At 54.4% G+C, this 25,421-nt stretch overlaps 3 protein-coding genes and 1 long non-coding RNA gene across 4 annotated transcripts in view; 1 reads left to right on the top strand and 3 right to left on the bottom strand.

Moving 5' to 3' along the window:
- LOC145517351 (uncharacterized) overlaps positions 1-25,421 on the top strand; it is a 131,507-nt gene that overhangs the window by 81,052 nt on the left and 25,034 nt on the right. The window contains exons 38-50 of the long non-coding RNA XR_014061988.1: positions 2,188-2,445; positions 3,063-3,174; positions 5,266-5,382; positions 7,364-7,589; positions 9,832-10,089; positions 10,707-10,818; positions 12,910-13,026; positions 15,008-15,233; positions 17,476-17,733; positions 18,351-18,462; positions 18,683-18,780; positions 22,652-22,877; positions 25,120-25,377. This is a non-coding gene — a long non-coding RNA (uncharacterized LOC145517351). The remainder of the gene's footprint in view (positions 1-2,187; positions 2,446-3,062; positions 3,175-5,265; positions 5,383-7,363; positions 7,590-9,831; positions 10,090-10,706; positions 10,819-12,909; positions 13,027-15,007; positions 15,234-17,475; positions 17,734-18,350; positions 18,463-18,682; positions 18,781-22,651; positions 22,878-25,119; positions 25,378-25,421) is intronic.
- LOC145517105 (uncharacterized) lies at positions 5,215-7,099 on the bottom strand. The gene is made up of 3 exons (XM_081519364.1): positions 6,829-7,099; positions 6,117-6,429; positions 5,215-5,864 (listed from the first exon to the last, which is right to left on the bottom strand). The coding sequence occupies exons 1-3, from the start codon at positions 7,063-7,065 to the stop codon at positions 5,236-5,238; spliced, it is 1,179 nt and encodes a 392-aa protein (XP_081375490.1). The 5' UTR covers positions 7,066-7,099; the 3' UTR covers positions 5,215-5,235.
- On the bottom strand, positions 12,856-15,095 carry LOC145517171 (uncharacterized). Its single transcript, XM_081519436.1, has 3 exons — positions 14,473-15,095; positions 13,761-14,073; positions 12,856-13,508 (listed from the first exon to the last, which is right to left on the bottom strand). Exons 1-3 carry the CDS (start codon positions 14,707-14,709, stop codon positions 12,880-12,882), a joined length of 1,179 nt encoding a protein of 392 aa, XP_081375562.1. The 5' UTR covers positions 14,710-15,095; the 3' UTR covers positions 12,856-12,879.
- Positions 20,504-22,304, bottom strand: LOC145517201 (uncharacterized). Its single transcript, XM_081519469.1, has 3 exons — positions 22,117-22,304; positions 21,405-21,717; positions 20,504-21,152 (listed from the first exon to the last, which is right to left on the bottom strand). Exons 1-3 carry the CDS (start codon positions 22,249-22,251, stop codon positions 20,524-20,526), a joined length of 1,077 nt encoding a protein of 358 aa, XP_081375595.1. The 5' UTR covers positions 22,252-22,304; the 3' UTR covers positions 20,504-20,523.

Consider the following 25,421-nt stretch of genomic DNA (forward strand, 5'->3'; position numbering starts at 1 on the left):
AGATTCTGTTCAAGTGTCCCAGCTCGGCTTCTGCGGGTGGCTGAGCTTCTAATGGCTCCCTGCGTTCTTGTCTTTTCCTCTCCAAACCTTCCGTCCTTTTCCCCCTTCTGGGGTGGATGGGCGCTGTCATTGCTTCTACCTTCGAGACAGATTGATGAAAAGTCTGGACCATCGACTCCTTTCCTCTCTTTGGTTCCGTGTCTCTCTCTGGCTGTGTCCCTCTCTTTTCCTTTCTCAATTCAGTCTGTGTCTTCCTCTTTCTCTCTCGTGTGTGGACGGATGGATGCTAGGAATGCACATGTATATGATTAGATGAGGGTTATGTTTTAGGGATAGGTTAGAGGGAGAGAAAGGCTTTAGGTCGGAGTTGGTCATGGGGGAAGGGTCAAGGGTGGTGGTGGTGTTTCTTGGAATCTGAGTGCTGTGCATTCTTCGTCTCTTTCCATATGAACCCCTTCTCAGATACACCACTTGCAAGGAGTCTCTCGTGTTCCGTTTCCTCTCTTTTGCATTTGTGAATGCTTGCTTAGCTTCTCTGTTGTGAAGAGGTTCCATTGGATGGAAACCCATTGGTGTACTTCGTGTACCTCTTTCCCTTACTTGAAGAGACCCATTTCTACCTCCGCCCAGCAAATGGCAAGGAGACTCTGATGTTAAGGAGCCTTTGACCTACGCTTCTTTCTAGCTATCTCATGACATCAGCCTTTAGGGTGAGGTTTTCCCCGATATTGAGGTGGTCTGAGATCAAAACCAATAGCGTTCTTCAGATGTAGCTGTCTGGTTTTCCCATGGACATGTATTGAAGAGGCTTTCTTGTTCCCATTTGGATATTCTCCCCTTCTGTGTCAGAGATGAGTTGAGCATGGATGCTGGGGTCTGTGTCTGGACCCTCAACTTTATTCCATCGATCTGGATCTGTGTGTGTTGTTGTATTCCCAATAGCATACTGTCCGGCTCCTGCTGCTGCTGCTGCGGCTAAGTCACTTCAGTCGTGTCTGACTCTGCGCGACCCCATGGCCTGCAGCCTACCAGGCTCCTCCGTCCAGGGCATTTTCCAGGCAAGAGTACTGGAGTGGGTCGCCATTGCCTTCTCCGATACTCTCCTGAGGATCCTAGTTTGGTCGTCTAATTTCCTTTCACACAACCTTGGATGTCCGTATCGGGGCTTTTTCGTCGGATTGTATTGACAATTTAGGCTCTTTTCTGTTTCCGTACCCCTTTTGCAATTCTTGGTTGGGTGCGAAAATGCATTGGCATTTTGGGAGGAATAGCATCGAAGCTGTGGATTGCCTTGTGGGGCTGGGATATCATTTTCCAAATAGGAATTCTTTCAAGCCCTGAGCACAGCTTCTCCTTCCAGGGATTGGTGTGGGCTTGATCTTCCTTCTTCCATCTCTCGCCGTTTTGTGAGAACAGGTCCTTCCTTCCCTTCTGGGTTAGATGGACCCGTGGGGATCACTTCAGTGAATGGCATTGTCAGTGGGGGTGATAATTCCCTTCTCATTGGAAGACTTTGCTGTGAGTATTAGAAATGCAAGTGATTTCTCTTCCCCTTCCTCCCTGTCCATCTCTCAGAGCCACCGGGAAACAGAGGCCTCACCCAGGGTCACACAGGCCTGAGGAGGTACAACTAGACTGTTGATTCTTCAGGCCCTCAGTGCTGGACATCATCCGGGATACTCTGTGTGTGTCTTCCTCAGTCTGGTGTCCCTTCAGACCTTTCCCTAGTTTTCACAGGCTTGTTGTGTTGGTGTTCTTTGTCTGTTTGGAGACACATCCTTGATAAGCTTTGTGTTTCCACTCATTCGTCTCGCGATGTGTGACCTGTCTTTTGCTTTTGTACTGAGGTCTTTCCCACAGTAGATATCTTTGATTTTGCAAAGTCCACTGTATTCTCCTGGTTTTTTTTGTGGACTGCCTTTTAGTTTTGTGTGTGAAGACTCAAAGCACGTGTCCGGTTTCGGCTCATTGTTCCTCTAGATTTGTGACAAGTTTTCATGGAATGTTTGTCTAGGGATAACTGGAAGTGAACTCGGTGTAAGGTGTCAAGTCTCCATCTTCATTCATGTCATCCCCTGCAGTTTCCAATACCCTGTTCCTGAGTGGTATTGGAGACCTTGAGGGAAGTTTGCTTGCATTGGAGTTTGCGTTTCCACCTTGATTAACTTCACACTGTTCTGCCCTCAGGGACACTGTCAAGGGGGAGTGAGGAGCAGCCTGCACTTCCAGCAGTGACCACACGGTGGGGCGAGTGTTGCTCTCCCCTCTGGGAGCCCCAGGCCACAGGCATCCCAGTGAGGAGCCAGCTCTGTGCTCAGCTGAAAGGAGTTAGTCTCTCAGGAGCCTCTGAGCCCTTCCGTTTGGATCACCCAGGGTGGGCATTTACTGTGACAGAAAAAATTGCCCTGAATTCCATGGACGGAAGAGCCTGGCTGTGTAGAGATCGTGAGTTGCCGTGAATCAGACACAACTGAGGACACAAAAATTCAATAGATTAAAACACTTTTTGGGTGTGGGGGGGAGTAAAAGGGGGTGATGTGGGTTTTTTTGTCTTATAAAATAGCCAAGGGAAATCTAGTTTAAACCTAAATTCACATATATGGGATAGGTATAGCTCTCCGTCACCCTATTAAAAAAACTACTAAACTTTTTTGAAAGTTTATTTTGTAGCTTCCTTGAGCACTTCATTGTGAAGCTTTTTTTTTTTTTTTTTTCTGTGACTTTGGCCTCATTAAAAAGTACGGTTTGCCTTTACTGGATAATTTTGTTCATTGGTTTCTTAGGGAATCTTGGTAATATTTGAGTTTCCTGGGGAGTATGGTCACATGACCTGGCCCTGGCCAATCGGTGCCTTCCACCTCCTTGGCCACTGTGATTGGCTCCGGACTGGGGCAGTGCCCAATCGGGGCCCAGGGCCGGGCCTCACGTTAGAAGCCAGGGGAAGAGGAGCTCTCGTCCTGCTGGGGTAGGGGAAGGGGTGGGGCCGGGGGAGGTCAGGCTCCATAAGTGGGAGGGGCGTGAGGTCCGCCTGCGGCAGTTGGTGACCTTCCTGCTCCCCTCAGGGCAGAGCCGCCGGCGTGAGAATGAGGGCGCTGCTGAGCCCAGGGACTGGGATGGCCTGTTGCTGCTGTGGTCCCAGAGCTCCACCCGAGACCTGAGGGAAGCCGTCTGCCCGTGAGTCCTCTCCCGCTTGTCTGTCAGCTTGTTTGAAACATGCTGGGTTTTCTGCCCAGCTGGCTAAGGGGAGTCCCTGGAAACGCAAGGGTGTGGGTTTTGGCAGACTTCAGGGAAGACATGCCAGATGAGCCTGGGAGACTCCAGCTTAATCTGGATTCAGGAGATATCTCCTCGGGCCAGCTAGTAATTGTAGGATAAGCCTAATGAGTCTTCACAGGATGAAGAGAGTAACGTGCCAAGGTAGCAATCGATGTCCTCATTCGAGAGGTTGAAGCTGGTGCTCAGAGAAGCGGGGAACTTGGCCAGAACAAGCAGGTGTGCACCCAGACAGAACCCCCAGATCCGGCCATTGGAGCTCAGGGAGGCCACTGGTGTGGCTTGTCCCTGTGGCAGGGGCCGAGGCATGCAGCCCACCCTGATTCCTGCGGGGGCCTGACTTGGGAAGTGCCATCTGGTAGCTTTGAGACTCACCAAACCAAATTGCACTGGAGAGAGGAAGGACACCTTCCTTCATCCACCCCCCACCCCCGCCGGATTCCCACATACCCTGACCCCTTTCTCTGGATTTCGGAGCCATTTCCAGAGTCCCGCTCATATGACCTCATTCGAAGTGCACTGTGGACGAGCTGCCATCTGCAGCTGCTACCACAGCAGCCAAGGGCTTTAGCTCCCGAGTACCTCCCTTCCTTTGGAACTTGGGGGCCCTCTACTCCCCACTTGCACACCACACACCTTTGCTGAGGATTGTGGGGACCCTCACTCAGTTTGCAGCACGTTGTAGCCATCCCTGTCCTCTCAATACCTCCCTTGAAACTCAGCTTGTGAGCTCCTTTGGAGCAGCGTGGCCCACCTGCAACACTGCAACGGAAGAGACACAGCTGACAGTGAAACAGCAGCTTAGATCTGACGGCCGGAAAGCTCTGTCAAAAGGGACCTCCCTCTTCACACCGTAGAGGCTCTAGGAGCCGCCAGGGTTTCGGAACCAGTGCTGGGGCCAAAAGGACTCCACAGCTGTTTTCCTTCCTGGGGAGGGTTCTGGCTCGAGTGGGAATGGCTCAAGTCTCCTAAGGTTCTGAAAGCCCACTGTGTGCAGATTCACGGTACACAGAGAGCAGAAGGTGGAGTCCTGTCCTGGAGGTGGTCACAGCTCACGGATGAGCCAGGCAGGCAGGCAGGCAGGGCATGAGAACACCTGAGCTGCCTTCATGAGTGAATGGTGTGGGGGCAGAGGAAGAGAAGCCGGTCTGCTCCCTCGTGTGGTGCCCAGGGCAGGTTGTCCCCAGAGGAATCCCTTACGACAGTGAGGACTATCACGGCTGTTTCCCAAGGGGTTCTGTCAGTGCGTGTCTTCCCCGGAGCGGTCAGGCCGTCTCTAAAATACACTGGCCATGGGCATTGCCTCTCCTTGGAACTTCCCATCTGTTTCTCTTTTTTATGGAACAGTGAATTTCTAGAGGGGTTCTGGGCCACAAGGATGTTGGGTCATTTTCTAGCCTTCTGTCATGAAGAACGCTTTCCTGGGCGTTGGGGTGGTTTGTTGTTCCAGCTCCCTTTCTTGGCTTCTTTTGGGAGCTGGTGCAACAAGAGGAGCTCAGCCTCTGCCTTCTGGCTGAGATGGCACCCTTCAAACAGCAATGCCTGCCTGGAGATAATGATGGCATTTGCCAAAAGGGCTTCGTTTGGCACATGGTATCTTGAAAGGACGTACAACGTCCTTTCAGCTATCAAAGGCTAGTTCAAAGGACATAAACATGAGAACTCTCCAGTGGAGTCTTACAGTAGGTGGAGCGTCCGAAAAAAACTCCTTCAGTCATTTCACTGAGAGTCATTGATTGGGGACACCAAGAATATAGGAAGGAATGCAGAAGGAAAAGATGAAATTGTGTTCAGGATCGGGCGGAGGGATGAACAGGGCGTGCTTGCCTTGAATCCAGGCTTTGTTGGGGGGTGGGGCATAAAGATGGAACGGGTCTGAAACTACAAAGTGGTGATGGTAACACAGTATCACCAGAGTTACACAACAGTGTTCCCAAATTGCAACAATGATGAAAAAGTTTACTAATCCCAACTTAACCAACAAAAATACAGGAAACCACGCAAAAAAGAAAACATCACCAGAAAGGTGGAAACAAACCAAATGCAAAGCAGTTCGGGGGAAAGGAACTCCATGTCCCCTGGGGGCAGACCGAGTTGACGGCGTCCACGGTGAGCAGACAGGGATGGAGGCTGCAGAGCCGACCGCTCCCCTGGACGTGGTGTTTCCGGCAAGGGCTCTGGGTCTCTGTCCAGAGCGGGGGCTCGTTCTCCCTGCAGGGGTGGGTGAGTCATCGTGGGCGTCTGGGTGTTGCGCGGGAGCCAGGGCAGGCTCTCCCTGCCGAGGCGGTGACTCCTCCTCTGCCTCGGGTTCTCCTGCCAAAGGCCGAGCAGGTAGAGGTGCACGTGGAGGTGGAGGTTCTGGCTGAGGGGGTGGGACATCAGTGCCTGGGGCTGGGGGTCCTGCAGGCACGGAGATCCGATCTGCCCGGTGTGCTGGCCAGTACCCAGCTGGCCTGGTGTCTCTGCGAGGGCAAGTCTCGGTTCTCCATCTGCCCTCGGTGGATCCCTGGGTCCTGCACCTGGAGCCACCACCTCTGTAGGGACAGGTCTGGGAAGTGGAGCCTGGTTCCAGTTGGAGGCCAGTGCTAGAGCTGTGGGAGAAGCATCGTTTGCCCGCAGGCCAGCCTTGGCATGTGCGTATCCCGGGACAGAAAGCTTCCAAGAGATTCCCAAAGAATACCCAGGGTCGGATGTCTTTTGGGACTGAAGTGTGCAAGATGGGGGGCGGGGGGTGTGAGGCCAGCGCTTGCTGCAGGCCCAGCAGCAGCTTTCGGGGACTCGTCCCTGTGTAGCTCAGCACCCCCTCCGCACACACTCCCGTACACCAGCCCCAGCGTCCTCACCTCTGTGCTCTGGCGTGCTGGGCTCCAGGTCCTCCTGCTGCCTCAGAGGCCGGGGTTCTCGGGACTCTGGGTCGGAGCCGGGTGTGCTGAGCTCCGTGGCAGCCTCAGACTGGGCCGCCGGGTGTATCCTGGGCGGTGTCTCGGCAGCAGGCCTTCCCCGCCTCCGCTTCGCCCCCGGTGGGGCTGATGCCTCCGTGGGCACGCTCACCTGGAGCCTGCACTGGGCCTCACGGGCGGGGGGGTGGTGCTCCGACCCCTCCCTCCGGGAGCTGGATGGGGTGTCCCCGTCCTCGGCCTCATCACGTGGGAAGCTCTGCAACGACAGTGACCGTCAGCCAGCCATGCTGGGAGTTTTCCGAGCTGGGCCTGGCCAGTGGAGCCGCTGCTTCGGCCTGCTCGAACTTCTCTGCCCAGAAGGGTCAGAGACGTGTGTCTGCTCAGATCCCCACCCGGGAGGAAAGAGACCCACCTGAGGGTGTGAGGTCAGCCTGGGCGGCCGGCCCTGCCCGCACTCTCCCCATCCCGCCCAGCATGCTCTCCCCTGGGGTGTGGACACAACTTGTCCGCAGGCTTCTGACCCCACATCCACCTGGGCTTCCTTGAGGGAGACACACCCCGAGAAACCCGCATCCACACACACAGGCAAAGGACCCGGTGTTTCCGGGTGGCATGGGAGAGGTGGCCTGGCCCGGCCTGGGGCTCCCCGTGTTACCTTTCTGTTTCTCCGGGCAAAGGGCCAGAGGCGTCTCGGGGGTGCCCTGAGCCAACGTCGACAGGGTGCCCACGCACACTGCCTGTGAGCTCTCCTGAGGCCCCGGCCTCTGGGCAGGGGCAAACAGCAGAACATCTCGGCAGCAAGTGATCTGGCTGGGGGCTCCTCTCCGCTCTCGAGGCCTGGATACCCGGGTTGCGGGTTCTGTTGGGTTCTGTTGCCGGCAGGTGACATCATTTCCTGGGGTTCGTGCTGAGGTCCCTTCCCCAAAACTTCCCAAGGGAATCCCTGGGTTTCTGACTGCTCGACCACCACCCTTAAGCCATGTGCAGGCACAGTGACACCCACCCAGCCCAGCCGACAGCCCTGGGGAGGCCTGGGTGCAGCCAGGGCCTGAGCTCCGAGGGCCCCGCTGCTCTCAGACCAGGCTCCTTCTTCTCATAAGTGGTGTGGCCCTGGACAAGCATATGCCCCTCAGGGTTTCCCCAGTCTCTCCATCTGCAGAGTGGCGGTCATTCTCCCATCTGCTTCCTAGGTCTGTCGGCCTACGAGCAGCTCCATGCCTTTCCACCTGGGGCCGATATCACGTGGAGCGTGTGCGCTGAGACTTCAGAAAGAAAGATTCCTTCCTGGGCTGACACAGCACAGAATGGGGCAGAACGAGGCCTGGATGTGCCGTGGTACCCAGGAAAAGGCACTCCCCCTCCTGACTGTTTTGAGACCCCGCATCCAAGTTGGAGGACCGAAAGGAAGACTCGAAGGTCTCCCTCTCTTATAGAAAAGAGTGGCCAACTTTCTGGTCCTCTGTTTCCATTGAGATTCTGTTCAAGTGTCCCAGCTCGGCTTCTGCGGGTGGCTGAGCTTCTAATGGCTCCCTGCGTTCTTGTCTTTTCCTCTCCAAACCTTCCGTCCTTTTCCCCCTTCTGGGGTGGATGGGCGCTGTCATTGCTTCTACCTTCGAGACAGATTGATGAAAAGTCTGGACCATCGACTCCTTTCCTCTCTTTGGTTCCGTGTCTCTCTCTGGCTGTGTCCCTCTCTTTTCCTTTCTCAATTCAGTCTGTGTCTTCCTCTTTCTCTCTCGTGTGTGGACGGATGGATGCTAGGAATGCACATGTATATGATTAGATGAGGGTTATGTTTTAGGGATAGGTTAGAGGGAGAGAAAGGCTTTAGGTCGGAGTTGGTCATGGGGGAAGGGTCAAGGGTGGTGGTGGTGTTTCTTGGAATCTGAGTGCTGTGCATTCTTCGTCTCTTTCCATATGAACCCCTTCTCAGATACACCACTTGCAAGGAGTCTCTCGTGTTCCGTTTCCTCTCTTTTGCATTTGTGAATGCTTGCTTAGCTTCTCTGTTGTGAAGAGGTTCCATTGGATGGAAACCCATTGGTGTACTTCGTGTACCTCTTTCCCTTACTTGAAGAGACCCATTTCTACCTCCGCCCAGCAAATGGCAAGGAGACTCTGATGTTAAGGAGCCTTTGACCTACGCTTCTTTCTAGCTATCTCATGACATCAGCCTTTAGGGTGAGGTTTTCCCCGATATTGAGGTGGTCTGAGATCAAAACCAATAGCGTTCTTCAGATGTAGCTGTCTGGTTTTCCCATGGACATGTATTGAAGAGGCTTTCTTGTTCCCATTTGGATATTCTCCCCTTCTGTGTCAGAGATGAGTTGAGCATGGATGCTGGGGTCTGTGTCTGGACCCTCAACTTTATTCCATCGATCTGGATCTGTGTGTGTTGTTGTATTCCCAATAGCATACTGTCCGGCTCCTGCTGCTGCTGCTGCGGCTAAGTCACTTCAGTCGTGTCTGACTCTGCGCGACCCCATGGCCTGCAGCCTACCAGGCTCCTCCGTCCAGGGCGTTTTCCAGGCAAGAGTACTGGAGTGGGTCGCCATTGCCTTCTCCGATACTCTCCTGAGGATCCTAGTTTGGTCGTCTAATTTCCTTTCACACAACCTTGGATGTCCGTATCGGGGCTTTTTCGTCGGATTGTATTGACAATTTAGGCTCTTTTCTGTTTCCGTACCCCTTTTGCAATTCTTGGTTGGGTGCGAAAATGCATTGGCATTTTGGGAGGAATAGCATCGAAGCTGTGGATTGCCTTGTGGGGCTGGGATATCATTTTCCAAATAGGAATTCTTTCAAGCCCTGAGCACAGCTTCTCCTTCCAGGGATTGGTGTGGGCTTGATCTTCCTTCTTCCATCTCTCGCCGTTTTGTGAGAACAGGTCCTTCCTTCCCTTCTGGGTTAGATGGACCCGTGGGGATCACTTCAGTGAATGGCATTGTCAGTGGGGGTGATAATTCCCTTCTCATTGGAAGACTTTGCTGTGAGTATTAGAAATGCAAGTGATTTCTCTTCCCCTTCCTCCCTGTCCATCTCTCAGAGCCACCGGGAAACAGAGGCCTCACCCAGGGTCACACAGGCCTGAGGAGGTACAACTAGACTGTTGATTCTTCAGGCCCTCAGTGCTGGACATCATCCGGGATACTCTGTGTGTGTCTTCCTCAGTCTGGTGTCCCTTCAGACCTTTCCCTAGTTTTCACAGGCTTGTTGTGTTGGTGTTCTTTGTCTGTTTGGAGACACATCCTTGATAAGCTTTGTGTTTCCACTCATTCGTCTCGCGATGTGTGACCTGTCTTTTGCTTTTGTACTGAGGTCTTTCCCACAGTAGATATCTTTGATTTTGCAAAGTCCACTGTATTCTCCTGGTTTTTTTTGTGGACTGCCTTTTAGTTTTGTGTGTGAAGACTCAAAGCACGTGTCCGGTTTCGGCTCATTGTTCCTCTAGATTTGTGACAAGTTTTCATGGAATGTTTGTCTAGGGATAACTGGAAGTGAACTCGGTGTAAGGTGTCAAGTCTCCATCTTCATTCATGTCATCCCCTGCAGTTTCCAATACCCTGTTCCTGAGTGGTATTGGAGACCTTGAGGGAAGTTTGCTTGCATTGGAGTTTGCGTTTCCACCTTGATTAACTTCACACTGTTCTGCCCTCAGGGACACTGTCAAGGGGGAGTGAGGAGCAGCCTGCACTTCCAGCAGTGACCACACGGTGGGGCGAGTGCTGCTCTCCCCTCTGGGAGCCCCAGGCCACAGGCATCCCAGTGAGGAGCCAGCTCTGTGCTCAGCTGAAAGGAGTTAGTCTCTCAGGAGCCTCTGAGCCCTTCCGTTTGGATCACCCAGGGTGGGCATTTACTGTGACAGAAAAAATTGCCCTGAATTCCATGGACGGAAGAGCCTGGCTGTGTAGAGATCGTGAGTTGCCGTGAATCAGACACAACTGAGGACACAAAAATTCAATAGATTAAAACACTTTTTGGGTGTGGGGGGGAGTAAAAGGGGGTGATGTGGGTTTTTTTGTCTTATAAAATAGCCAAGGGAAATCTAGTTTAAACCTAAATTCACATATATGGGATAGGTATAGCTCTCCGTCACCCTATTAAAAAAACTACTAAACTTTTTTGAAAGTTTATTTTGTAGCTTCCTTGAGCACTTCATTGTGAAGCTTTTTTTTTTTTTTTTTTCTGTGACTTTGGCCTCATTAAAAAGTACGGTTTGCCTTTACTGGATAATTTTGTTCATTGGTTTCTTAGGGAATCTTGGTAATATTTGAGTTTCCTGGGGAGTATGGTCACATGACCTGGCCCTGGCCAATCGGTGCCTTCCACCTCCTTGGCCACTGTGATTGGCTCCGGACTGGGGCAGTGCCCAATCGGGGCCCAGGGCCGGGCCTCACGTTAGAAGCCAGGGGAAGAGGAGCTCTCGTCCTGCTGGGGTAGGGGAAGGGGTGGGGCCGGGGGAGGTCAGGCTCCATAAGTGGGAGGGGCGTGAGGTCCGCCTGCGGCAGTTGGTGACCTTCCTGCTCCCCTCAGGGCAGAGCCGCCGGCGTGAGAATGAGGGCGCTGCTGAGCCCAGGGACTGGGATGGCCTGTTGCTGCTGTGGTCCCAGAGCTCCACCCGAGACCTGAGGGAAGCCGTCTGCCCGTGAGTCCTCTCCCGCTTGTCTGTCAGCTTGTTTGAAACATGCTGGGTTTTCTGCCCAGCTGGCTAAGGGGAGTCCCTGGAAACGCAAGGGTGTGGGTTTTGGCAGACTTCAGGGAAGACATGCCAGATGAGCCTGGGAGACTCCAGCTTAATCTGGATTCAGGAGATATCTCCTCGGGCCAGCTAGTAATTGTAGGATAAGCCTAATGAGTCTTCACAGGATGAAGAGAGTAACGTGCCAAGGTAGCAATCGATGTCCTCATTCGAGAGGTTGAAGCTGGTGCTCAGAGAAGCGGGGAACTTGGCCAGAACAAGCAGGTGTGCACCCAGACAGAACCCCCAGATCCGGCCATTGGAGCTCAGGGAGGCCACTGGTGTGGCTTGTCCCTGTGGCAGGGGCCGAGGCATGCAGCCCACCCTGATTCCTGCGGGGGCCTGACTTGGGAAGTGCCATCTGGTAGCTTTGAGACTCACCAAACCAAATTGCACTGGAGAGAGGAAGGACACCTTCCTTCATCCACCCCCCACCCCCGCCGGATTCCCACATACCCTGACCCCTTTCTCTGGATTTCGGAGCCATTTCCAGAGTCCCGCTCATATGACCTCATTCGAAGTGCACTGTGGACGAGCTGCCATCTGCAGCTGCTACCACAGCAGCCAAGGGCTTTAGCTCCCGAGTACCTCCCTTCCTTTGGAACTTGGGGGCCCTCTACTCCCCACTTGCACACCACACACCTTTGCTGAGGATTGTGGGGACCCTCACTCAGTTTGCAGCACGTTGTAGCCATCCCTGTCCTCTCAATACCTCCCTTGAAACTCAGCTTGTGAGCTCCTTTGGAGCAGCGTGGCCCACCTGCAACACTGCAACGGAAGAGACACAGCTGACAGTGAAACAGCAGCTTAGATCTGACGGCCGGAAAGCTCTGTCAAAAGGGACCTCCCTCTTCACACCGTAGAGGCTCTAGGAGCCGCCAGGGTTTCGGAACCAGTGCTGGGGCCAAAAGGACTCCACAGCTGTTTTCCTTCCTGGGGAGGGTTCTGGCTCGAGTGGGAATGGCTCAAGTCTCCTAAGGTTCTGAAAGCCCACTGTGTGCAGATTCACGGTACACAGAGAGCAGAAGGTGGAGTCCTGTCCTGGAGGTGGTCACAGCTCACGGATGAGCCAGGCAGGCAGGCAGGCAGGGCATGAGAACACCTGAGCTGCCTTCATGAGTGAATGGTGTGGGGGCAGAGGAAGAGAAGCCGGTCTGCTCCCTCGTGTGGTGCCCAGGGCAGGTTGTCCCCAGAGGAATCCCTTACGACAGTGAGGACTATCACGGCTGTTTCCCAAGGGGTTCTGTCAGTGCGTGTCTTCCCCGGAGCGGTCAGGCCGTCTCTAAAATACACTGGCCATGGGCATTGCCTCTCCTTGGAACTTCCCATCTGTTTCTCTTTTTTATGGAACAGTGAATTTCTAGAGGGGTTCTGGGCCACAAGGATGTTGGGTCATTTTCTAGCCTTCTGTCATGAAGAACGCTTTCCTGGGCGTTGGGGTGGTTTGTTGTTCCAGCTCCCTTTCTTGGCTTCTTTTGGGAGCTGGTGCAACAAGAGGAGCTCAGCCTCTGCCTTCTGGCTGAGATGGCACCCTTCAAACAGCAATGCCTGCCTGGAGATAATGATGGCATTTGCCAAAAGGGCTTCGTTTGGCACATGGTATCTTGAAAGGACGTACAACGTCCTTTCAGCTATCAAAGGCTAGTTCAAAGGACATAAACATGAGAACTCTCCAGTGGAGTCTTACAGTAGGTGGAGCGTCCGAAAAAAACTCCTTCAGTCATTTCACTGAGAGTCATTGATTGGGGACACCAAGAATATAGGAAGGAATGCAGAAGGAAAAGATGAAATTGTGTTCAGGATCGGGCGGAGGGATGAACAGGGCGTGCTTGCCTTGAATCCAGGCTTTGTTGGGGGGTGGGGCATAAAGATGGAACGGGTCTGAAACTACAAAGTGGTGATGGTAACACAGTATCACCAGAGTTACACAACAGTGTTCCCAAATTGCAACAATGATGAAAAAGTTTACTAATCCCAACTTAACCAACAAAAATACAGGAAACCACGCAAAAAAGAAAACATCACCAGAAAGGTGGAAACAAACCAAATGCAAAGCAGTTCGGGGGAAAGGAACTCCATGTCCCCTGGGGGCAGACCGAGTTGACGGCGTCCACGGTGAGCAGACAGGGATGGAGGCTGCAGAGCCGACCGCTCCCCTGGACGTGGTGTTTCCGGCAAGGGCTCTGGGTCTCTGTCCAGAGCGGGGGCTCGTTCTCCCTGCAGGGGTGGGTGAGTCATCGTGGGCGTCTGGGTGTTGCGCGGGAGCCAGGGCAGGCTCTCCCTGCCGAGGCGGTGACTCCTCCTCTGCCTCGGGTTCTCCTGCCAAAGGCCGAGCAGGTAGAGGTGCACGTGGAGGTGGAGGTTCTGGCTGAGGGGGTGGGACATCAGTGCCTGGGGCTGGGGGTCCTGCAGGCACGGAGATCCGATCTGCCCGGTGTGCTGGCCAGTACCCAGCTGGCCTGGTGTCTCTGCGAGGGCAAGTCTCGGTTCTCCATCTGCCCTCGGTGGATCCCTGGGTCCTGCACCTGGAGCCACCACCTCTGTAGGGACAGGTCTGGGAAGTGGAGCCTGGTTCCAGTTGGAGGCCAGTGCTAGAGCTGTGGGAGAAGCATCGTTTGCCCGCAGGCCAGCCTTGGCATGTGCGTATCCCGGGACAGAAAGCTTCCAAGAGATTCCCAAAGAATACCCAGGGTCGGATGTCTTTTGGGACTGAAGTGTGCAAGATGGGGGGCGGGGGGTGTGAGGCCAGCGCTTGCTGCAGGCCCAGCAGCAGCTTTCGGGGACTCGTCCCTGTGTAGCTCAGCACCCCCTCCGCACACACTCCCGTACACCAGCCCCAGCGTCCTCACCTCTGTGCTCTGGCGTGCTGGGCTCCAGGTCCTCCTGCTGCCTCAGAGGCCGGGGTTCTCGGGACTCTGGGTCGGAGCCGGGTGTGCTGAGCTCCGTGGCAGCCTCAGACTGGGCCGCCGGGTGTATCCTGGGCGGTGTCTCGGCAGCAGGCCTTCCCCGCCTCCGCTTCGCCCCCGGTGGGGCTGATGCCTCCGTGGGCACGCTCACCTGGAGCCTGCACTGGGCCTCACGGGCGGGGGGGTGGTGCTCCGACCCCTCCCTCCGGGAGCTGGATGGGGTGTCCCCGTCCTCGGCCTCATCACGTGGGAAGCTCTGCAACGACAGTGACCGTCAGCCAGCCATGCTGGGAGTTTTCCGAGCTGGGCCTGGCCAGTGGAGCCGCTGCTTCGGCCTGCTCGAACTTCTCTGCCCAGAAGGGTCAGAGACGTGTGTCTGCTCAGATCCCCACCCGGGAGGAAAGAGACCCACCTGAGGGTGTGAGGTCAGCCTGGGCGGCCGGCCCTGCCCGCACTCTCCCCATCCCGCCCAGCATGCTCTCCCCTGGGGTGTGGACACAACTTGTCCGCAGGCTTCTGACCCCACATCCACCTGGGCTTCCTTGAGGGAGACACACCCCGAGAAACCCGCATCCACACACACAGGCAAAGGACCCGGTGTTTCCGGGTGGCATGGGAGAGGTGGCCTGGCCCGGCCTGGGGCTCCCCGTGTTACCTTTCTGTTTCTCCGGGCAAAGGGCCAGAGGCGTCTCGGGGGTGCCCTGAGCCAACGTCGACAGGGTGCCCACGCACACTGCCTGTGAGCTCTCCTGAGGCCCCGGCCTCTGGGCAGGGGCAAACAGCAGAACATCTCGGCAGCAAGTGATCTGGCTGGGGGCTCCTCTCCGCTCTCGAGGCCTGGATACCCGGGTTGCGGGTTCTGTTGGGTTCTGTTGCCGGCAGGTGACATCATTTCCTGGGGTTCGTGCTGAGGTCCCTTCCCCAAAACTTCCCAAGCGAATCCCTGGGTTTCTGACTGCTCGACCACCACCCTTAAGCCATGTGCAGGCACAGTGACACCCACCCAGCCCAGCCGACAGCCCTGGGGAGGCCTGGGTGCAGCCAGGGCCTGAGCTCCGAGGGCCCCGCTGCTCTCAGACCAGGCTCCTTCTTCTCATAAGTGGTGTGGCCCTGGACAAGCATATGCCCCTCAGGGTTTCCCCAGTCTCTCCATCTGCAGAGTGGCGGTCATTCTCCCATCTGCTTCCTAGGTCTGTCGGCCTACGAGCAGCTCCATGCCTTTCCACCTGGGGCCGATATCACGTGGAGCGTGTGCGCTGAGACTTCAGAAAGAAAGATTCCTTCCTGGGCTGACACAGCACAGAATGGGGCAGAACGAGGCCTGGATGTGCCGTGGTACCCAGGAAAAGGCACTCCCCCTCCTGACTGTTTTGAGACCCCGCATCCAAGTTGGAGGACCGAAAGGAAGACTCGAAGGTCTCCCTCTCTTATAGAAAAGAGTGGCCAACTTTCTGGTCCTCTGTTTCCATTGAGATTCTGTTCAAGTGTCCCAGCTCGGCTTCTGCGGGTGGCTGAGCTTCTAATGGCTCCCTGCGTTCTTGTCTTTTCCTCTCCAAACCTTCCGTCCTTTTCCCCCTTCTGGGGTGGATGGGCGCTGTCATTGCTTCTACCTTCGAGACAGATTGATGAAAAGTCTGGACCATCGACTCCTTTCCTCTCTTTGGTTCCGTGTCTCTCTCTGGCTGTGTCCCTCTCTTTTCCTTTCTCAATTCAGTCTGTGTCTTCCTCTTTCTCTCTCGTGTGTGGACGGATGGATGCTAGGAATGCACATGTATATGATTAGATGAGGGTTATGTTTTAGGGATAGGTTAGAGGGAGAGAAAGGCTTTAGGTCGGAGTTGGTCATGGGGGAAGGGTCAAGGGTGGTGGTGGTGTTTCTTGGAATCTGAGTGCTGTGCATTCTTCGTCTCTTTCCATATGAACCCCTTCTCAGATACACCACTTGCAAGGAGTCTCTCGTGTTCCGTTTCCTCTCTTTTGCATTTGTGAATGCTTGCTTAGCTTCTCTGTTGTGAAGAGGTTCCATTGGATGGAAACCCATTGGTGTACTTCGTGTACCTCTTTCCCTTACTTGAAGAGACCCATTTCTACCTCCGCCCAGCAAATGGCAAGGAGACTCTGATGTTAAGGAGCCTTTGACCTACGCTTCTTTCTAGCTATCTCATGACATCAGCCTTTAGGGTGAGGTTTTCCCCGATATTGAGGTGGTCTGAGATCAAAACCAATAGCGTTCTTCAGATGTAGCTGTCTGGTTTTCCCATGGACATGTATTGAAGAGGCTTTCTTGTTCCCATTTGGATATTCTCCCCTTCTGTGTCAGAGATGAGTTGAGCATGGATGCTGGGGTCTGTGTCTGGACCCTCAACTTTATTCCATCGATCTGGATCTGTGTGTGTTGTTGTATTCCCAATAGCATACTGTCCGGCTCCTGCTGCTGCTGCTGCGGCTAAGTCACTTCAGTCGTGTCTGACTCTGCGCGACCCCATGGCCTGCAGCCTACCAGGCTCCTCCGTCCAGGGCGTTTTCCAGGCAAGAGTACTGGAGTGGGTCGCCATTGCCTTCTCCGATACTCTCCTGAGGATCCTAGTTTGGTCGTCTAATTTCCTTTCACACAACCTTGGATGTCCGTATCGGGGCTTTTTCGTCGGATTGTATTGACAATTTAGGCTCTTTTCTGTTTCCGTACCCCTTTTGCAATTCTTGGTTGGGTGCGAAAATGCATTGGCATTTTGGGAGGAATAGCATCGAAGCTGTGGATTGCCTTGTGGGGCTGGGATATCATTTTCCAAATAGGAATTCTTTCAAGCCCTGAGCACAGCTTCTCTTTCCAGGGATTGGTGTGGGCTTGATCTTCCTTCTTCCATCTCTCGCCGTTTTGTGAGAACAGGTCCTTCCTTCCCTTCTGGGTTAGATGGACCCGTGGGGATCACTTCAGTGAATGGCATTGTCAGTGGGGGTGATAATTCCCTTCTCATTGGAAGACTTTGCTGTGAGTATTAGAAATGCAAGTGATTTCTCTTCCCCTTCCTCCCTGTCCATCTCTCAGAGCCACCGGGAAACAGAGGCCTCACCCAGGGTCACACAGGCCTGAGGAGGTACAACTAGACTGTTGATTCTTCAGGCCCTCAGTGCTGGACATCATCCGGGATACTCTGTGTGTGTCTTCCTCAGTCTGGTGTCCCTTCAGACCTTTCCCTAGTTTTCACAGGCTTGTTGTGTTGGTGTTCTTTGTCTGTTTGGAGACACATCCTTGATAAGCTTTGTGTTTCCACTCATTCGTCTCGCGATGTGTGACCTGTCTTTTGCTTTTGTACTGAGGTCTTTCCCACAGTAGATATCTTTGATTTTGCAAAGTCCACTGTATTCTCCTGGTTTTTTTTGTGGACTGCCTTTTAGTTTTGTGTGTGAAGACTCAAAGCACGTGTCCGGTTTCGGCTCATTGTTCCTCTAGATTTGTGACAAGTTTTCATGGAATGTTTGTCTAGGGATAACTGGAAGTGAACTCGGTGTAAGGTGTCAAGTCTCCATCTTCATTCATGTCATCCCCTGCAGTTTCCAATACCCTGTTCCTGAGTGGTATTGGAGACCTTGAGGGAAGTTTGCTTGCATTGGAGTTTGCGTTTCCACCTTGATTAACTTCACACTGTTCTGCCCTCAGGGACACTGTCAAGGGGGAGTGAGGAGCAGCCTGCACTTCCAGCAGTGACCACACGGTGGGGCGAGTGCTGCTCTCCCCTCTGGGAGCCCCAGGCCACAGGCATCCCAGTGAGGAGCCAGCTCTGTGCTCAGCTGAAAGGAGTTAGTCTCTCAGGAGCCTCTGAGCCCTTCCGTTTGGATCACCCAGGGTGGGCATTTACTGTGACAGAAAAAATTGCCCTGAATTCCATGGACGGAAGAGCCTGGCTGTGTAGAGATCGTGAGTTGCCGTGAATCAGACACAACTGAGGACACAAAAATTCAATAGATTAAAACACTTTTTGGGTGTGGGGGGGAGTAAAAGGGGGTGATGTGGGTTTTTTTGTCTTATAAAATAGCCAAGGGAAATCTAGTTTAAACCTAAATTCACATATATGGGATAGGTATAGCTCTCCGTCACCCTATTAAAAAAACTACTAAACTTTTTTGAAAGTTTATTTTGTAGCTTCCTTGAGCACTTCATTGTGAAGCTTTTTTTTTTTTTTTTTTCTGTGACTTTGGCCTCATTAAAAAGTACGGTTTGCCTTTACTGGATAATTTTGTTCATTGGTTTCTTAGGGAATCTTGGTAATATTTGAGTTTCCTGGGGAGTATGGTCACATGACCTGGCCCTGGCCAATCGGTGCCTTCCACCTCCTTGGCCACTGTGATTGGCTCCGGACTGGGGCAGTGCCCAATCGGGGCCCAGGGCCGGGCCTCACGTTAGAAGCCAGGGGAAGAGGAGCTCTCGTCCTGCTGGGGTAGGGGAAGGGGTGGGGCCGGGGGAGGTCAGGCTCCATAAGTGGGAGGGGCGTGAGGTCCGCCTGCGGCAGTTGGTGACCTTCCTGCTCCCCTCAGGGCAGAGCCGCCGGCGTGAGAATGAGGGCGCTGCTGAGCCCAGGGACTGGGATGGCCTGTTGCTGCTGTGGTCCCAGAGCTCCACCCGAGACCTGAGGGAAGCCGTCTGCCCGTGAGTCCTCTCCCGCTTGTCTGTCAGCTTGTTTGAAACATGCTGGGTTTTCTGCCCAGCTGGCTAAGGGGAGTCCCTGGAAACGCAAGGGTGTGGGTTTTGGCAGACTTCAGGGAAGACATGCCAGATGAGCCTGGGAGACTCCAGCTTAATCTGGATTCAGGAGATATCTCCTCGGGCCAGCTAGTAATTGTAGGATAAGCCTAATGAGTCTTCACAGGATGAAGAGAGTAACGTGCCAAGGTAGCAATCGATGTCCTCATTCGAGAGGTTGAAGCTGGTGCTCAGAGAAGCGGGGAACTTGGCCAGAACAAGCAGGTGTGCACCCAGACAGAACCCCCAGATCCGGCCATTGGAGCTCAGGGAGGCCACTGGTGTGGCTTGTCCCTGTGGCAGGGGCCGAGGCATGCAGCCCACCCTGATTCCTGCGGGGGCCTGACTTGGGAAGTGCCATCTGGTAGCTTTGAGACTCACCAAACCAAATTGCACTGGAGAGAGGAAGGACACCTTCCTTCATCCACCCCCCACCCCCGCCGGATTCCCACATACCCTGACCCCTTTCTCTGGATTTCGGAGCCATTTCCAGAGTCCCGCTCATATGACCTCATTCGAAGTGCACTGTGGACGAGCTGCCATCTGCAGCTGCTACCACAGCAGCCAAGGGCTTTAGCTCCCGAGTACCTCCCTTCCTTTGGAACTTGGGGGCCCTCTACTCCCCACTTGCACACCACACACCTTTGCTGAGGATTGTGGGGACCCTCACTCAGTTTGCAGCACGTTGTAGCCATCCCTGTCCTCTCAATACCTCCCTTGAAACTCAGCTTGTGAGCTCCTTTGGAGCAGCGTGGCCCACCTGCAACACTGCAACGGAAGAGACACAGCTGACAGTGAAACAGCAGCTTAGATCTGACGGCCGGAAAGCTCTGTCAAAAGGGACCTCCCTCTTCACACCGTAGAGGCTCTAGGAGCCGCCAGGGTTTCGGAACCAGTGCTGGGGCCAAAAGGACTCCACAGCTGTTTTCCTTCCTGGGGAGGGTTCTGGCTCGAGTGGGAATGGCTCAAGTCTCCTAAGGTTCTGAAAGCCCACTGTGTGCAGATTCACGGTACACAGAGAGCAGAAGGTGGAGTCCTGTCCTGGAGGTGGTCACAGCTCACGGATGAGCCAGGCAGGCAGGCAGGCAGGGCATGAGAACACCTGAGCTGCCTTCATGAGTGAATGGTGTGGGGGCAGAGGAAGAGAAGCCGGTCTGCTCCCTCGTGTGGTGCCCAGGGCAGGTTGTCCCCAGAGGAATCCCTTACGACAGTGAGGACTATCACGGCTGTTTCCCAAGGGGTTCTGTCAGTGCGTGTCTTCCCCGGAGCGGTCAGGCCGTCTCTAAAATACACTGGCCATGGGCATTGCCTCTCCTTGGAACTTCCCATCTGTTTCTCTTTTTTATGGAACAGTGAATTTCTAGAGGGGTTCTGGGCCACAAGGATGTTGGGTCATTTTCTAGCCTTCTGTCATGAAGAACGCTTTCCTGGGCGTTGGGGTGGTTTGTTGTTCCAGCTCCCTTTCTTGGCTTCTTTTGGGAGCTGGTGCAACAAGAGGAGCTCAGCCTCTGCCTTCTGGCTGAGATGGCACCCTTCAAACAGCAATGCCTGCCTGGAGATAATGATGGCATTTGCCAAAAGGGCTTCGTTTGGCACATGGTATCTTGAAAGGACGTACAACGTCCTTTCAGCTATCAAAGGCTAGTTCAAAGGACATAAACATGAGAACTCTCCAGTGGAGTCTTACAGTAGGTGGAGCGTCCGAAAAAAACTCCTTCAGTCATTTCACTGAGAGTCATTGATTGGGGACACCAAGAATATAGGAAGGAATGCAGAAGGAAAAGATGAAATTGTGTTCAGGATCGGGCGGAGGGATGAACAGGGCGTGCTTGCCTTGAATCCAGGCTTTGTTGGGGGGTGGGGCATAAAGATGGAACGGGTCTGAAACTACAAAGTGGTGATGGTAACACAGTATCACCAGAGTTACACAACAGTGTTCCCAAATTGCAACAATGATGAAAAAGTTTACTAATCCCAACTTAACCAACAAAAATACAGGAAACCACGCAAAAAAGAAAACATCACCAGAAAGGTGGAAACAAACCAAATGCAAAGCAGTTCGGGGGAAAGGAACTCCATGTCCCCTGGGGGCAGACCGAGTTGACGGCGTCCACGGTGAGCAGACAGGGATGGAGGCTGCAGAGCCGACCGCTCCCCTGGACGTGGTGTTTCCGGCAAGGGCTCTGGGTCTCTGTCCAGAGCGGGGGCTCGTTCTCCCTGCAGGGGTGGGTGAGTCATCGTGGGCGTCTGGGTGTTGCGCGGGAGCCAGGGCAGGCTCTCCCTGCCGAGGCGGTGACTCCTCCTCTGCCTCGGGTTCTCCTGCCAAAGGCCGAGCAGGTAGAGGTGCACGTGGAGGTGGAGGTTCTGGCTGAGGGGGTGGGACATCAGTGCCTGGGGCTGGGGGTCCTGCAGGCACGGAGATCCGATCTGCCCGGTGTGCTGGCCAGTACCCAGCTGGCCTGGTGTCTCTGCGAGGGCAAGTCTCGGTTCTCCATCTGCCCTCGGTGGATCCCTGGGTCCTGCACCTGGAGCCACCACCTCTGTAGGGACAGGTCTGGGAAGTGGAGCCTGGTTCCAGTTGGAGGCCAGTGCTAGAGCTGTGGGAGAAGCATCGTTTGCCCGCAGGCCAGCCTTGGCATGTGCGTATCCCGGGACAGAAAGCTTCCAAGAGATTCCCAAAGAATACCCAGGGTCGGATGTCTTTTGGGACTGAAGTGTGCAAGATGGGGGGCGGGGGGTGTGAGGCCAGCGCTTGCTGCAGGCCCAGCAGCAGCTTTCGGGGACTCGTCCCTGTGTAGCTCAGCACCCCCTCCGCACACACTCCCGTACACCAGCCCCAGCGTCCTCACCTCTGTGCTCTGGCGTGCTGGGCTCCAGGTCCTCCTGCTGCCTCAGAGGCCGGGGTTCTCGGGACTCTGGGTCGGAGCCGGGTGTGCTGAGCTCCGTGGCAGCCTCAGACTGGGCCGCCGGGTGTATCCTGGGCGGTGTCTCGGCAGCAGGCCTTCCCCGCCTCCGCTTCGCCCCCGGTGGGGCTGATGCCTCCGTGGGCACGCTCACCTGGAGCCTGCACTGGGCCTCACGGGCGGGGGGGTGGTGCTCCGACCCCTCCCTCCGGGAGCTGGATGGGGTGTCCCCGTCCTCGGCCTCATCACGTGGGAAGCTCTGCAACGACAGTGACCGTCAGCCAGCCATGCTGGGAGTTTTCCGAGCTGGGCCTGGCCAGTGGAGCCGCTGCTTCGGCCTGCTCGAACTTCTCTGCCCAGAAGGGTCAGAGACGTGTGTCTGCTCAGATCCCCACCCGGGAGGAAAGAGACCCACCTGAGGGTGTGAGGTCAGCCTGGGCGGCCGGCCCTGCCCGCACTCTCCCCATCCCGCCCAGCATGCTCTCCCCTGGGGTGTGGACACAACTTGTCCGCAGGCTTCTGACCCCACATCCACCTGGGCTTCCTTGAGGGAGACACACCCCGAGAAACCCGCATCCACACACACAGGCAAAGGACCCGGTGTTTCCGGGTGGCATGGGAGAGGTGGCCTGGCCCGGCCTGGGGCTCCCCGTGTTACCTTTCTGTTTCTCCGGGCAAAGGGCCAGAGGCGTCTCGGGGGTGCCCTGAGCCAACGTCGACAGGGTGCCCACGCACACTGCCTGTGAGCTCTCCTGAGGCCCCGGCCTCTGGGCAGGGGCAAACAGCAGAACATCTCGGCAGCAAGTGATCTGGCTGGGGGCTCCTCTCCGCTCTCGAGGCCTGGATACCCGGGTTGCGGGTTCTGTTGGGTTCTGTTGCCGGCAGGTGACATCATTTCCTGGGGTTCGTGCTGAGGTCCCTTCCCCAAAACTTCCCAAGCGAATCCCTGGGTTTCTGACTGCTCGACCACCACCCTTAAGCCATGTGCAGGCACAGTGACACCCACCCAGCCCAGCCGACAGCCCTGGGGAGGCCTGGGTGCAGCCAGGGCCTGAGCTCCGAGGGCCCCGCTGCTCTCAGACCAGGCTCCTTCTTCTCATAAGTGGTGTGGCCCTGGACAAGCATATGCCCCTCAGGGTTTCCCCAGTCTCTCCATCTGCAGAGTGGCGGTCATTCTCCCATCTGCTTCCTAGGTCTGTCGGCCTACGAGCAGCTCCATGCCTTTCCACCTGGGGCCGATATCACGTGGAGCGTGTGCGCTGAGACTTCAGAAAGAAAGATTCCTTCCTGGGCTGACACAGCACAGAATGGGGCAGAACGAGGCCTGGATGTGCCGTGGTACCCAGGAAAAGGCACTCCCCCTCCTGACTGTTTTGAGACCCCGCATCCAAGTTGGAGGACCGAAAGGAAGACTCGAAGGTCTCCCTCTCTTATAGAAAAGAGTGGCCAACTTTCTGGTCCTCTGTTTCCATTGAGATTCTGTTCAAGTGTCCCAGCTCGGCTTCTGCGGGTGGCTGAGCTTCTAATGGCTCCCTGCGTTCTTGTCTTTTCCTCTCCAAACCTTCCGTCCTTTTCCCCCTTCTGGGGTGGATGGGCGCTGTCATTGCTTCTACCTTCGAGACAGATTGATGAAAAGTCTGGACCATCGACTCCTTTCCTCTCTTTGGTTCCGTGTCTCTCTCTGGCTGTGTCCCTCTCTTTTCCTTTCTCAATTCAGTCTGTGTCTTCCTCTTTCTCTCTCGTGTGTGGACGGATGGATGCTAGGAATGCACATGTATATGATTAGATGAGGGTTATGTTTTAGGGATAGGTTAGAGGGAGAGAAAGGCTTTAGGTCGGAGTTGGTCATGGGGGAAGGGTCAAGGGTGGTGGTGGTGTTTCTTGGAATCTGAGTGCTGTGCATTCTTCGTCTCTTTCCATATGAACCCCTTCTCAGATACACCACTTGCAAGGAGTCTCTCGTGTTCCGTTTCCTCTCTTTTGCATTTGTGAATGCTTGCTTAGCTTCTCTGTTGTGAAGAGGTTCCATTGGATGGAAACCCATTGGTGTACTTCGTGTACCTCTTTCCCTTACTTGAAGAGACCCATTTCTACCTCCGCCCAGCAAATGGCAAGGAGACTCTGATGTTAAGGAGCCTTTGACCTACGCTTCTTTCTAGCTATCTCATGACATCAGCCTTTAGGGTGAGGTTTTCCCCGATATTGAGGTGGTCTGAGATCAAAACCAATAGCGTTCTTCAGATGTAGCTGTCTGGTTTTCCCATGGACATGTATTGAAGAGGCTTTCTTGTTCCCATTTGGATATTCTCCCCTTCTGTGTCAGAGATGAGTTGAGCATGGATGCTGGGGTCTGTGTCTGGACCCTCAACTTTATTCCATCGATCTGGATCTGTGTGTGTTGTTGTATTCCCAATAGCATACTGTCCGGCTCCTGCTGCTGCTGCTGCGGCTAAGTCACCTCAGTCGTGTCTGACTCTGCGCGACCCCATGGCCTGCAGCCTACCAGGCTCCTCCGTCCAGGGCATTTTCCAGGCAAGAGTACTGGAGTGGGTCGCCATTGCCTTCTCCGATACTCTCCTGAGGATCCTAGTTTGGTCGTCTAATTTCCTTTCACACAACCTTGGATGTCCGTATCGGGGCTTTTTCGTCGGATTGTATTGACAATTTAGGCTCTTTTCTGTTTCCGTACCCCTTTTGCAATTCTTGGTTGGGTGCGAAAATGCATTGGCATTTTGGGAGGAATAGCATCGAAGCTGTGGATTGCCTTGTGGGGCTGGGATATCATTTTCCAAATAGGAATTCTTTCAAGCCCTGAGCACAGCTTCTCTTTCCAGGGATTGGTGTGGGCTTGATCTTCCTTCTTCCATCTCTCGCCGTTTTGTGAGAACAGGTCCTTCCTTCCCTTCTGGGTTAGATGGACCCGTGGGGATCACTTCAGTGAATGGCATTGTCAGTGGGGGTGATAATTCCCTTCTCATTGGAAGACTTTGCTGTGAGTATTAGAAATGCAAGTGATTTCTCTTCCCCTTCCTCCCTGTCCATCTCTCAGAGCCACCGGGAAACAGAGGCCTCACCCAGGGTCACACAGGCCTGAGGAGGTACAACTAGACTGTTGATTCTTCAGGCCCTCAGTGCTGGACATCATCCGGGATACTCTGTGTGTGTCTTCCTCAGTCTGGTGTCCCTTCAGACCTTTCCCTAGTTTTCACAGGCTTGTTGTGTTGGTGTTCTTTGTCTGTTTGGAGACACATCCTTGATAAGCTTTGTGTTTCCACTCATTCGTCTCGCGATGTGTGACCTGTCTTTTGCTTTTGTACTGAGGTCTTTCCCACAGTAGATATCTTTGATTTTGCAAAGTCCACTGTATTCTCCTGGTTTTTTTTGTGGACTGCCTTTTAGTTTTGTGTGTGAAGACTCAAAGCACGTGTCCGGTTTCGGCTCATTGTTCCTCTAGATTTGTGACAAGTTTTCATGGAATGTTTGTCTAGGGATAACTGGAAGTGAACTCGGTGTAAGGTGTCAAGTCTCCATCTTCATTCATGTCATCCCCTGCAGTTTCCAATACCCTGTTCCTGAGTGGTATTGGAGACCTTGAGGGAAGTTTGCTTGCATTGGAGTTTGCGTTTCCACCTTGATTAACTTCACACTGTTCTGCCCTCAGGGACACTGTCAAGGGGGAGTGAGGAGCAGCCTGCACTTCCAGCAGTGACCACACGGTGGGGCGAGTGCTGCTCTCCCCTCTGGGAGCCCCAGGCCACAGGCATCCCAGTGAGGAGCCAGCTCTGTGCTCAGCTGAAAGGAGTTAGTCTCTCAGGAGCCTCTGAGCCCTTCCGTTTGGATCACCCAGGGTGGGCATTTACTGTGACAGAAAAAATTGCCCTGAATTCCATGGACGGAAGAGCCTGGCTGTGTAGAGATCGTGAGTTGCCGTGAATCAGACACAACTGAGGACACAAAAATTCA

Source organism: Giraffa tippelskirchi, chromosome 8 (assembly GCF_054371585.1).
Source record: "Giraffa tippelskirchi isolate mGirTip1 chromosome 8, T2T-mGirTip1v1.2.pri, whole genome shotgun sequence".
Classification (NCBI taxonomy): Eukaryota; Metazoa; Chordata; class Mammalia; order Artiodactyla; family Giraffidae; genus Giraffa; species Giraffa tippelskirchi.